Source organism: Quercus robur, chromosome 12, assembly GCF_932294415.1.
Source record: "Quercus robur chromosome 12, dhQueRobu3.1, whole genome shotgun sequence".
Taxonomy (NCBI): domain Eukaryota; kingdom Viridiplantae; phylum Streptophyta; class Magnoliopsida; order Fagales; family Fagaceae; genus Quercus; species Quercus robur.
In genome coordinates, this window is record NC_065545.1 from 43,471,756 (window position 1) to 43,485,488 (window position 13,733).

Genomic DNA, 13,733 nt, shown 5'->3' on the forward strand with positions numbered 1-13,733 from the left:
CATGGTCCTCGGACTTAAGCCTGTGGGGAAACTAGGCACATTGAACACAAAGTCGAAGTTTTAGACAGAATCAAGGCCTTGCATGGTCCTCGGACTCAAGCCTATGGGGAAACTAGGCACATTGAACACAAAGTTGAAGTGCTAGACAGAACCAAGGTCTTGCATGGTCCTTGGACTCAAGCCTATGGGGAAACTAGGCACATTGAACACAAAGTCTAAGTGCTAGACAGAATCAAGGCCTTGCATGGTCCTCAGACTCAAGCATATGGGGAAACTAGGCACATTGAACACAAAGGTTAAGTGCTAGACAGATCCAAGGTCTTGCATGGTCCTCGGACTTAAGCTTATGGGGGAAACTAGGCACATTGAACACAAAGACTAAGTGCTAGACAGACAGTTAAAGCTACGAATATCATCGGAAACTAGGGAAAGGACCCTAATGCCCGGCGACCCCTTCGGACAGTTAATTTAAGATTGCACATCCTTAGGCGGTTACTCCGTTTGCAATACGAAGCGTGCGGCTGTTATCCCGGTTAGTCCTGTATGGTTAACTTATTTAATATCGGAACTGTTGTGCTCGTAGATTTCGATAAATAACTCTACTGACGAGGTCATCGGTTCTAAATACGGTTCAAAAGAAAAAACACCAGTACATCCATTCACACGATAATCATTGCAAAAGAGAAAGGATACGTAAAATGCGATAAAATCATCTTTTATTAGATAAAGAGATGGTACAATATACATAAAGGGGCTTAGACAAGCCTGAAATCATAAGCTAACTGAAAATAAAAAATTATAACATAAAAAAAATACACGGGGATGATAGACCCTTCAATTTTGCTCTAACGACGACTAGACAAGTCTGGGTGGCACCAGCGATGGAAGAGAAGAAGAAGCAGAGGCACCCGGGTGGCGCCAGTGATGGAAGAGAAGAAGAAGAGGAGGCACCCGGGTGGCGCCAGTGATGGAAGAGAGGAAGAAGCAGGAATGCCAAATCCCCGTACCAGCTCTGACAGCAATCGAGCAAGAATCATATTAGCAATAATCGAGCATGAGCGGATGGTACCGGCGATGGGAAATTTCAGTGCTGTCGCACCAAAAATCTGATGCGACATCCACCTGCTTCGGATTTTGGCTGAAGGAAAAATAGGTTCCTTTCTTGCCCTATCGATGAGAAGGAAGGACTTGAGCTTTTGTCTCCCTTGTCCTAACTGGGCCATTCTGAATCTTGGAGATACCTAAAGCTTCTGAAGGGGATTTTTTTCCTTCACCCTTATCCCAACCGTGATTATTTCGCTCCCAAAATCTCAATCACTCTTGTAGTAGGGACTTTGGGAACTTTTGAGGAGATAGAAATCTGAAAATTCAAGACTCTGCAAATAAGGAGGGACTATCTCTCACTGCACATCTTATATAGAGGACGAATCTGGAGGTAATCAATTCGCTCCGAAACCCCAGGAAGGAATTACAAACGAGATTAATCTCATTCGAATTCCAAAGTAGCCTTCAACCGTTGGATTTATGTCACCTCGTGAAAGAGCTCTAATTGAAGCGCACCTCCTGTATCGAAACGACAGAGATGTAGCTGGGATAGATTAAAAGAATATCCCATAGCTAAGAACGCGCCTCGAGCAAACGAAGAGACTCTGGCATTAATGGAAGGCAAGGCTTGAGAAACCGTGACAGAGGCTCGATGTCACCAAAACCCTCCTGTCCGTCCGAGGAGCCGAACAACAGGATTTTGAGGGGCTATTGTGGGGGGGAAAAAGACTAATAGGCCCGTTTGAATATCTATATTGGGCCAGGGGCCCAGTCCATGGAAAAACCCCTCCTCGGCCATGGAAAATCCTCCTCGGATGGATATAGCCGAGGGTAAAAAAGGTAACAGACCATCAATGGCGAAACTCCAGACCTTTCCACAGGGCAGGGAAAGCACGAAAGTGGAGAAAGACGACAGATAGAACGAAAGCGTACAAGGGAAGGCAGCCTTTATTGTATTCAGTGCCTTGTGCCTGACACAACCATACTTCTCTGTCCTTACAACCGCTCCCAACAATTGGAGGTAGGGGCGGATGGGACAAGTACCTACCCTGGAGACCTCAGTCAGGAGGAGGAAAATGACTATAAAAGGAGAGTAAAGAGAAACAAATGGGGGGATGGATCCCCAACACACCGGAAGCACCAAGGAAAGCTCCTTGGATTCTGCCGAGGACTAGTTCTCTCTGTTAAATTTAGCCCATGGGAAATACCTTGATGGTCATCATTCACACACCAAAGCCCAGTTCTAGTAACCCACTCTCTACAAATTCATTGTTCAAGGCTCCTTGGGCCGGAACCACATAATTGTTGGGCCCGGACCTCGAAACGTGACCCTACACTACTGATCCAAAGCTTCCATTAAATTTTAGGTTTAATTAAAGACGAAAAAAAATTATCTAGGATTTATTAGGTAAATGTTGGAGGTTTTGAGCGAAATAACCTCCTTCAGCCTTTCTATTTTGTAAGTTAGACAACGTTTGAAACAATTTTGGAAAATAGCATCTCGAGTTTCAAAAAATCGAGATCCACTTACAAAACTCGACCTTCAAAGACTCGCGTTCTGAGTGGGAAAATGCCACATAGATCTCGAGTCTTTAAGACTCGAGTTTTATGCAAAAAATTTCACCTATAATGGCGTTTTTAAGCCTTACAGTGACGTTTTAAATCCCTATAGCGGCGTTTTCCTGCAAAAAAATTTGTAAGTACCAGGTTTAGGGTGCCCTATAGTGGCGTTTTTAATCCCTATAGTGACGTTTTAAAGCCATATAGCGGCGTTTTTTGCAATTTATGGAAATCGAGTCTCTAAAACTCGATTTTCAGCGCAATTTTTTTTCCCCAAATCGAGACTTAAAAACTCGAGTTCCATCTGGAACTCGAGTTTTAGATACTCGAGATGTTATTTTTCAAAATTGTTTTGAAATATGACAATTAACTAAATTGTTTAATATTTATTGTTATTTTAAAAAAAAAATCGTAAATGTTGTATTATTAACATTATTATTTTAATTTTTACTAATAAAATTATAAATTTTAAAGTAAAATATTAGTAGTAGTAAAAAAAAAAAAATGATAAAAAACTGTTCCTTTTAAAAAATTGTTAAAGTATTTTTCGTTTCCTAGTAGTATTACACTATTCTTTTCTTTACGCCAAAGAAATCTTTTATTCTTTTTATATATATAAAAATAAATATATAACAAAAACCAACACACACAGACCGAGCTTCTCCGATTGCTTTTTAATATTTTCACTCTCTCTCTCTCTCTCTCTCAGTTCAGAGTTCCAGACATGGCTGCGCCGCTGCAATACCTGGAGACACTGCGCAGCGCTCACCCAGAGCTAGGCGAGTGGTACGCTTCTCTTGCAGATCTGTACCAGAGGAAGCTCTGGCACCAGCTCACTGCCAAGCTCGAGCAGTTTGTCGCTCTCACCGTCTTCCAGGTCTCTGCCTTTTCTTCCTCTTTCAATTTCTTAGGCTTTCTGAATCTCAACAACTTTTTGATTTCTTGCGCCGGAATTTGCTTATTTTTTACAATTAGGGTTTTTATGAACAAGAATATTGGGGAATTGGGTTTTTATTTTTTTAGTTAGCTTGATTATTGGCATTGAAGAAAGTTTTTTTTTTTTTTTTTTGGGTTATTTTTATAATTTCTGATTGGTTACTGAGAATTTGAGGGAAGGAAATAGTTTTAGCTCAAGGTTAAAGTTAGTAGATCTTATAAAGGATGGAACTTGATTTGTTTTGGAAAAAAACCTTTATTTCTTTTGATTTCTTTCAGTCTTGTGTTATATTGAAATTTGACTGCAATGGAGATTATAAGGACATTTAGACTTTTTTAATTATGAAGAAGAATATTGGGGAATTAGGGTTTTGTGTTGGAATCAGGGTTTTTTATTTTTTATTTTATGATTACTGAGAATTTGGGAGAAGATGCGAGTGGGTATTGTAAATTTCAACTAAGGAAATAGTTTTTTTTTTTTGATAAGTAACTAAGGAAATAGTTTTAGCTCAACGTAGATCTCATAAAGGATGGAACTTGATTTGTTTGCAACTTTGTTTTGGAAAAAATATTTGTTTCTTTTGATTTCTTAGTGGCAATTTCAGTCGTGTTTTACTGAGACTTTAGTGTAATGGATATTATAAGGAGACATTTAGACTTGTTTTTTATTATTATTGGTAAGTTACATCTACACATGGCAGCGCTCTGATCCACAACCTCACATTCGACCTTGATCTTACATGGGATGGAAGGTGTTATTTGAGCTAGAGCTCATTGGCTCTATAAGAATATTTAGGCTGTTGAAAGGTTTGGTAATGTCTTAGGAAGAGTGGAAGCTAGAAATAATGAAAGTTTAGGTTTCCAAAGTTTGGGAATTTAATTGGGGTTATATTGGAGGTCATGTACCAAAGTTGCTGGGAGTTTAAAAAATGGGATAAATCTTTCTACAGCACTTTGGAGAGCCATGGGCCAAAACTGACATCTTTGACTAGAATTAGACCTGAAACTTCAATTAGACCATAAGCATTTCAATTTGGTGGGTCTTCTTATTGGAAGTACTTTGCTCAAATGTCTATTTGTAGAACTTATTATGCTCATACTCCTACCATGTGCCATTGGTTAGGATTTTAGGGTATGTGTTCTTGATATTTTTGTATCATTTTCTTTCTCCCTCCCATCACAGTGAAACCCAACCCAACCCAACCCAACCTACTTATCAATTTTTTTTAAAAAAAGAATAAAATAAACCGAACCCAATCTGTTTAGGTTGGTTTAGTCCAATAACTCTTTCAGGTTTGGGTTTAATATCTCAAACCCGACCCTTTTCGTTTGGATTCTGGGTTGACAAAACTCCTACCCCACTAAAGCCAATTGGATTGTATAACTGAGCAAATTGTTGACTGTCTTTTCCTTACCCTAATTTCACGTGATAACCCTGCTTATGCTTCCCCTCGAAAAACCGAGCCAATTCAAAATCACCGAGTTTCATCCGGTTCTAACTAAATCCAACTGCCAACCCTAGTATTTTCTTCAATTGGTTGCCTGATTCTTTTCAGTGTCAGGTGCTAATTTCTGAACACAACAGTCAAATCAGATGATGGGTTTATCTAGAACTCAACTGTACCTGACCTGATCAGTTCCATCCCTGTCAAACCCCCACCCAAAATTAATCTGTTTACCATGAATTGTTCATGCCTAATTGAAATATAGGTGCAATTGTCACACACAAACAAAAAGTCACTGTTTAGATTAAAATAAAAGATGGGATTCTGGCTTTAAGTAATTAACAAATTGCTTGTTTACCGACCTGACCTACCTTGTGTTCTTGATTTAGATTGCATGCTATACTTGTTGATGAATAACCCACAGACCTTACTACTACAGGCTGGAACCAGTCATTTTCTACATATCCATTCATATGCAGAATATAAAAAATTACCCAAGTTCATTGCATTGTCCAAGAGTTCTACAATGATTTAGTGCTACAAAATCTTGTTTTATCATTGGTTATGGTACTCTGTATATTGTTTGCGATTTTTTTCCCCTTGTCACACTTGTTTTCCTACTTGTAATCTACTGTCTGTTTGTTTTCTTTATAATTGCATCTGACACTTCTGTTTGTTGGTTAAATTGATTTCAGGCTGGTGATGCTCTGATTCAGTTGTATCACAATTTCATCACTGACTTTGAGACCAAAATCAATCTTCTCAAGCTTGCACATTTTGCTGTCATAGTTTCTAGGCAATATTCAGAGAAAGAAGCTGCTATTAAATATCTAGAAGGAGTGATTGAGAAACTTCATGCAACTAGAGAGCAGCGAATTGAAGAACCAATCCTTTACATTAAGATGCAAATAGCCATATTTAAACTTGAGCAAGGTGACCAAAAAGAGTGCAAGAAGCTTCTAGAAGATGGGAAGAGTACCCTTGACAGCATGACGGATATTGATCCATCTGTCTATGCTAGCTATTACTGGGTTTCATCTCAGTACTACAAATTTCGTCAGGAATTTGCTGAGTTCTATAAAAGTGCTCTTCTTTATCTGGCATACACATCAGTGGAGTCTCTCTCAGATTCATTTAAGCTGGTACGTGATTATATTTATGTTCTTTATCTGGTTTACATGTAAGTGGTTGTCTGGAATTATTCATGGCTTGTTCTCTCATTAAGGCAATTTTGGCATTTCATCTTGATGGAAGGCTTGAAATGTGTGCTTTTGACGCTATATATATAATTTTTCTTATTTGTTGTGATTCAGGGGATTTATTTGTAGAATTTGTTTTGTCTCTGAGTGGTACCAGTTTGAGAATAAAATGCGTTATGCTCTCTGACCAAATCTGTGGCTTCAAATTCTCCAAGTAGGCTAATAGAGATTTTTAGGATGTTGCCAGGTTGAATTGGGTATAGTTTGATGGTGATTGCATCCTAGGATTGCAATCAAGTTTTCAAAGGAGTCCAAAAACCATCTTCACCTTGTAACCATAAATAGAATGGAGTCAGACAGCTCAGGAAACGTGGGGACAGTACTGGGTGGTATATGATATAAGTAAAGTTTAACTCTGGCATAAAATTTATTTGTTTTAATTAGCTATGGATCAGGATGTTGTGAGGCTTATTGACTATTTGAAGTCGTTGCTAATCTAGACTTCGTTTGATTGGTCTGGGGCTTGGGGTTTTACACATTGTACTTCCATTTTTGAATTCCAGCACTTTGTTAAATTTTCTATTTGATTTGCTTGTAATTGTTTTAGGTACTTTGTGTTCGTCATCGTGAACATATAGTACATTTTCACCTGAATAAAATATTTATTACTTATAAAATAATTCTTAAAATTCTGTATCGTACTAGTTTGGCATTGTTTTGAAACTTGTATGCTTAGGCTAGTAGCTTACTTGGTCCATAATTGTCAATTTGAGGTAATTTTTGGAAAGAAATTATGAGGATGATTTAACTAGATATAACTCAAATGTTCATAGTGTATTTGCTCTGCAATCATTTTGAATGCTGGTAGTCCCTTGTTGGACTAATGGCAATTAGGGCACAAACAATAGTCATCAATTGACTGTGCAGTTTTGATCAAGGATTGCCATAAAATTCATTTGATTATATGGTCCACTTATTTTGACTGCTAATTGACCATATGGACCTTCTGTTTTCTGCTACTTTATCATGTGATTGTAACCTATGGATATTTAATTTATGTTTTAGGATTTGGCATTTGATTTGTCCCTTTCTGCATTACTGGGAGATAACATCTACAACTTTGGAGAGCTGCTTGCCCATCCCATTGTAAGTGCACTGTCACCAAGGTTCTTATATTTCTATTTTTGTGTTAGTTTTATTTCTATACATTTGTACTTCATTTGTTAGAGTGTCATCTTGCGAACAATAGGCTTTGAATGCATAACCTCACCCACCACCTAGAACTTGAATGGAGAGGATGTGCCAGTTCAGCTTTTTATCCTTAAAATATGGTGTGTGTGTGTGTATATTCTATTTTTCATCCCTAAAATTTAAAATGTCACCCATTTTGTCCTTTTGTTTGCTTTCGTTAACTTTTTTTATTAGCATGTGTAGCAGAATACAAATTTGAGGAACAAAAATAGAACCTAAACTATATTTTAGGGAAAAAAAGGATATAGTTCAAGTTCTATTTTTTTTTTCATTCTTTTTCTCCAGTCCATGGTTTCATGGACTTTTTGTACTTTATGCACTTGATTTGTTTTTGTCCTTGATGTATACTTCCTGTATACTCAGGTGACTCCCCTCTTCTTTTTAATATATCTTTATTACTTACAAAAAAAAAGTTTAAGTTCTGTCTTTATACATGAAATATCAATCAGGTTTTATTTTTCCCCTGAACTTAACAAGAGTGGATGGAAGGACAAAATGTTGAACATTTTAAATTATCAAGGACGGAGATAATACTCCTTAAAATTATAAGGATGAAAATACAACTTGTGCTATATTTTAAGGATGAAAAAATATTTTAACCTATTTCTTCATTGATTGTTATTGCTCAAAATGTGTAGGCTCTTTAATTTACTGGCAAACCAAACCATATTAGTCCAGATCATAGCATTATCAAGAAAATTGTTCGGTAAGTAATATCATTTAAGTATTGATATTGCAGATTTTAGCATTATCAATACTTAAATGACATTACTTACCGAAAAATTTTCTTAGAAATAAGAGTACATTTTGACAAAATTTATTACATGTGAAGCTTGAATTAATGTTTGGAGCAGTATGTATTTCATCTTTAAAATGTATAGGATTTTTTAGTACTAAATTCGTATATATATGTGTGTGTGTATGTATGTATGTATATGCTTCAGTTTAGCTGCCTGCTACGTTGGATAATGACATCTTTGAACAACTTCTGCAGATTAAGAGTCTTCTAGGGACAAAGGTTGAGTGGCTCTACTATATACTTCAGGCATTCAACTCTGGTGATTTGGTTCGTTATCAGGAACTATGCCATGTGCACAATGCTGCTCTAAGGGCTCAACCAGCATTAGTAGAGAATGAGAAGAAGCTTTTGGAAAAGATAAACATTCTCTGCTTGATGGAAATTATATTCAGGTTTAGCATTTATTTTTTCTACTTTTGATTTGTGCCAGGGCCCAGGGGAGATGACTTTTTCTTCTAATACAATATGTAATAATTATTATTGTACTGTACTTAACTGATGTATGCTGCCTTGCAGCCGGCCATCTGAAGATCGAACCATACCTTTGAGTATCATTGCGGAGCGCACAAAACTTTCTATAGAGGATGTGGAGCATCTTCTTATGAAGAGCCTTTCTGTAAGTCCCTTGTGTCCTGGAAATAGTAATGAAGAGTACTAATGTCCACCATTAAGATTGGTCAATTTGCACCTTCAAAGAATGAACCATGGTTGATCGCATTCATTTATGGTTGATTATTATTATTATTATTTTTGTTCCCATGGACACGCTTTCAATGCTTAATATACTGTGAGATTTTTATTGCAGGTTCATCTGATTGAGGGTATAATTGATCAAGTTGAGGGCACAGTGCATGTATCCTGGGTGCAGCCAAGAGTATTGGGTGTTCCACAGATCAAATCCTTGCGTGACCGTCTGGACAACTGGTTGGATAAAGTGCACACGGCCTTGTTATCCGTTGAGGCTGAAACACCTGATCTTGTTGCATCATGATTCGTGTTTATTGATTTGCTTTCTGCCCATTGTAATGATTCCTTAACAAAAAAAAAAAAGGGATAAAATTGCAGAGGCAACAAAAAGAGATACTCAGACTAAGTGTAAGTTGCTTGGGCAGTAGGGCCAGCTTTGTATGCTTCCTTTCTTATTGCCTGTTTCATCATTTTCCTGGAAGGAGCATCCTCTTGTACTTCGCTTCAGAGTCATTGGTACTATAGTGGCATGCCTAGAGACATGGTGCATCAAAATGAAAAACGGCTGTTTTAGACTTTAGAGTGATTATTAAACTATTTATTTTGAAATTTTCTTGGATACAATTACAAGTGATCTCTTTCTGCTTATTAAGTGCATTTCCTTTAATGGTTATCATTTAATTTGTTTCACACGTATTGCAATATCTGAATAAGCTTACTTTTGTAGTTTCACCTATATTTCAGAAACAGTATCTTCTCCCTCTTGCCTCATCCTTTATGTGCTTCGATCATGTGTGCATATTTTCATACTAATGTTCAGCTGAAAATATTTTCTAAGAAGTATTTTATATTTTAGGGTTTAGTTGTGTTCGTGGTGTTTATGTGACTTGGAATGAATAAAAAAAACTATGTAAAGAAAAAACAAATAAAACACAGTTGGCGATGTAAATAACGATCAAATCAGCTAGTATATACTTGATGTAGGACTTGGAAGAACACATCCAGACAACACACTCGAAATGCTTAAATCCTTAATGTCTTTGTCATCTCACGTGAGGTAATTGGGCACCATATGGTTCTCGGCATGAGGTTACAGGACCCCCCATTTTTTAGAGAGTTACTAGACCATGTGATTCTTGGCAATTTTAGTCTGGACAAAATTTAAATATAGTACCCTAGGTGCCATTCACTAAATTCCCATTTTAATTACTGTCAAATGTTTAAAATAAACATCTCAGCAAATGAATGATAAAATTATTGACAGTCTTTTTTTTTTCTTTTTCTATCTTATCTTTTCCCTCAATGGTGAAAGCCATGCCTTATTTCTCCAACTGGCTTCAATTTTCCTTGTTTTCCTTCATTTTCTTGAGAACCAAAAAAAATTTCAAACCCCATAAATTGAAAGTCTCTATCATGCTCATTCACCAACTGCTCCTTCAAACACTTGAAAAGGGAAGGGAACAGAGTAGCACATGCTTTTAGCAAGAGAAGCCAAGCTCTCGGGACAGACTCAGATTTGGAAGGGTGTCACTCCCCCTCCACTCCAGCAGATTCTAAGGGATGATTTGTTATATTTTTTTATGTTGCTGTTCTTTAGTTTGTCCCAGCACTGTTGTATTTCAACTTCATGTTGGAATGTCAGTTATTCCAAGTTTCTATAAAAGATGTTGCTGGTTTAGTTGTAAAGTGAAGAGAGGAGAGTATTTGAAGAAGCCAAGGAAATATTATAAAAGAAACTTGAATAGTAGTTTTTAGTGGTAGAAGAGGAGACCCCAACGCTAGAGAGAGGAAAAGCTACAACAATCGTCACGAAAACTCCTTCTAAGTCCTCCCTCTCTCTGTTTATTTCGTTTCTATTTTTAGGTCTCTCCCACCGTTATTCAACCAATTTAGTCGGAACTGGGGCATATCTGAACTCTAAAATTGAAATAATCTGGTTCTCTCTTGCAAACCAATGAAGAAAAAGAAAAAGAAAAAAAGAAAAAAAGAAAAAAAAGAGAGCAAAGAATCAAGCGCTTTAATGCCGTTTATTAAGTTGTTTCTTTTATACACATGACTGAATTTTTTTTTTTGGTGTTATTTGCTCTTGATTTGATTTGCTAAATAATTGTATTTTCATCATGTGTTCTTTGCTTCTTTTTAAGAGCTGAGTTGATAGTCATTAGGATTATCTTTGTTGCATTATGGGTGGTGTTCGTAGTTTTTTTATTGAATCCAAACTTTTTCAACTGGTGGTAGAGGAAGGGGGATGGTATTTTTCTTTTAAGGAATTTTGAGCGGACTAGGTACTTCATGAAGTAGGTCTTCATGGGTAAGAAAGTGGCACAATGGCTGATGAAGAGTTTAGAACAGATAGTTGTTGGGAGCAGTCCGAAGTACTTTTATTCGTTCAGGGAAGGTGATTCAGCCTACACCCTCCAACGGAGCTCCAATTCTTTTGGCTTGTTCCTACTGTTGATTGAACTTAAAGTTGGTGGGTCTAGGAGGTCCATTATCATTCCAGTAGGCAGAGCAAAGAATGGATGGAGGGTTTTTGGGTTAGAGCTAAGGAAGATGCTGGATCCTGAAAACTATGTGAATGGTGGGAATGGGCAGTAGATTTTTGTGGCTCAGCCTTATAAGGATAACTCTAGGATTCAACCTTTTAAATTTTTTGCCGATATGGTGCGTGGGCATGAGATGCAGGTCAGGGGCAGAAACCAATTAGAGATGCAAAACCAAGTAAGTAAACAAAAAGTGTTGAGCAAAGCACCGGTGAGCTTACTAGGTTCGACGACTCTAGAAGGTAGAGTTGTGGGTTCTCAGTGCAGAATAGAGGAGTTTAACTTTGGAAAGACAAATTTGGTAGGATATAAAAGGAGATCTCCATTGAATTTCAAATCAAATTGGATTGAACATGTTTATGGAAATAAACAGGAACTGGGGAACTTTGACTGGGCAGGAAAAAGCTTGATTGTAGAAGTGAATGGGGAAGGAAAAAGGAGGGTGGTGTGGAATAAAGTGGACTGAGGAGTTCCTTATGGGTTATAAGGGATCAGAGGGAGCAAGTGCCTAGTGGTTCACGGGTTCATATATTCCCTATGGTGGGCTCAAACCAAGATGGTACTCTAGTGGGCCTTCCAACGTTCTCTGGTCCAGAGCCCACCGGCCCACTGAGGTTGGAAATGGGTGAAAGCCCAACTGGGGGGGACCCGACACTTTTAAGGCAGGAAGCCCACGCCTCAGTGATGTCCAAAGCATCTCACAATACGTCGGAGGCTCAAGACAACACAAGGGTTGATGTCGATCTTGCCGTGGAGTCACTGGCGCCACCGGTGAAGGCTAGCACAGCACGACATGAAGCTCCGATGACGGCGGCGAGCTCGGCGACCCAAACCGAGATGAACTGTGGGCCAACAAAGGCATCGATGAAGGTAGGTGGTTCTTTTTCTGATGGGTTTCACGTCAGGGCCTCACTAGCGACACGGGATAGGGCTGATACAACTCTTTTCCACACCACGAGGACAGATTTGGTGTCTTTTTCTCCAACCGAGCTTCTGGGTTGCCTTGTGGAGACTTTGGTGGAGGCTGAGAGTCTTTTTTTTGGTGGGCTTTGCGTCGATGAGCCTCCGTCCACACTGGGTAAGGCAGAAACAGAGGGTGACAGGGCATTAATAGGTCTTGAGTTATCAAATTACGTTCTGAGTCCACTGAGAGTTAGGATTGAGGAAAGGGGTGTTCCGGGTGGAGATGAAGGTGATCGGGTTGAGGGTGCAAGCGATATTTAGGGGATAGACACCTCCTATCAGGCTAACCAGTCGGTGTTGGCATTGACTAAGGTCAAAACAGCTTATGTAATTGAGGCCTAACTAGTTAGTGTTGGCATTGACTGAGGTTAGGGAATGAGGAGACAAGGCTTTGGAGAAGGGTTGTAGCTTTCAAGTTTGGGGAAAAATGGGGGGGATGGACTTCCAAGCTAGGTAGAGGGGTACATGGGTGTGGCTTGTGGAGAGGTATCCGCATGGGATGGAAGGATTTTAGCAAGAATATTCGCTTTGAGGTATGGGTGGGGGATAGAGTGAAGCTTTGGACAGATTAATGGTGTGGGGATTCTCCACTTCAATTGACTTTTCTGAGTGTATATGGGATTGCTTCCAATAAAAAGGCATCGGTAGCCTCTTCTCTTGAACGGTTGGGGATTGAGGAGCGGAGAAGCTAGGATTTTCATTTTACTCAGAGACCAAATGATTGGGAAATGGGTGGGGTGGATGATTTTCTCCGTACCTTGGGCTCAAATCTACCTCCCATTGAGAACGGAGATCGTATGCGATGGAAGTTGACAAAGAATGGGGACTTTGATATTCGATTGTTTTACAATAATTTAAGAAGCCCCTTGCCAATTATTTTTCCTTGGAAAGGTGTTTGGAAGGTTAAGGCTCCTTAGCGTGTTTCCTTCTTTGTGTGGACTATTGTATGGGATAGGATCCTTATAGGTGATAATTTGAGGGGTAGATGAGATTTTGTTGACTGGTGTATCATGTGCCGCAGTAATGGGGAGACGGTGGATCATTTGTTACTACATTGTGGAAAGGCTTATCGGTTGTGGAGTTTGGTGTTTAGATCTTTTGGGTTTTCTTGGGTCTTGCCAAGATTGGTTGTGAATACTCTATTCGGTTGGTGGAATTGGCCTGGAAAGCATTTGTCTAGCATTTGGAATTTAGCTCCATTATGCTTGATGTGGTATCTTTGGAGGGAACGTAATAGGAGGACGTTTGAAGACATGGATAGTTCGGATGACCAACTTTTGGCCTCTTTCAGTGGCATTTTGTTTGA

At 38.6% G+C, this 13,733-nt stretch overlaps 1 protein-coding gene across 1 annotated transcript; it reads left to right on the plus strand.

Moving 5' to 3' along the window:
• The first annotated feature begins 3,248 nt into the window (after nt 1-3,248).
• Nucleotides 3,249-9,569, plus strand: LOC126708707 (26S proteasome non-ATPase regulatory subunit 13 homolog B). The gene is made up of 6 exons (XM_050408580.1): nt 3,249-3,481; nt 5,681-6,127; nt 7,250-7,330; nt 8,430-8,626; nt 8,751-8,850; nt 9,040-9,569. Exons 1-6 carry the CDS (start codon nt 3,329-3,331, stop codon nt 9,223-9,225), a joined length of 1,164 nt encoding a protein of 387 aa, XP_050264537.1. The 5' UTR covers nt 3,249-3,328; the 3' UTR covers nt 9,226-9,569.
• The last annotated feature ends 4,164 nt before the right edge of the window (nt 9,570-13,733 follow it).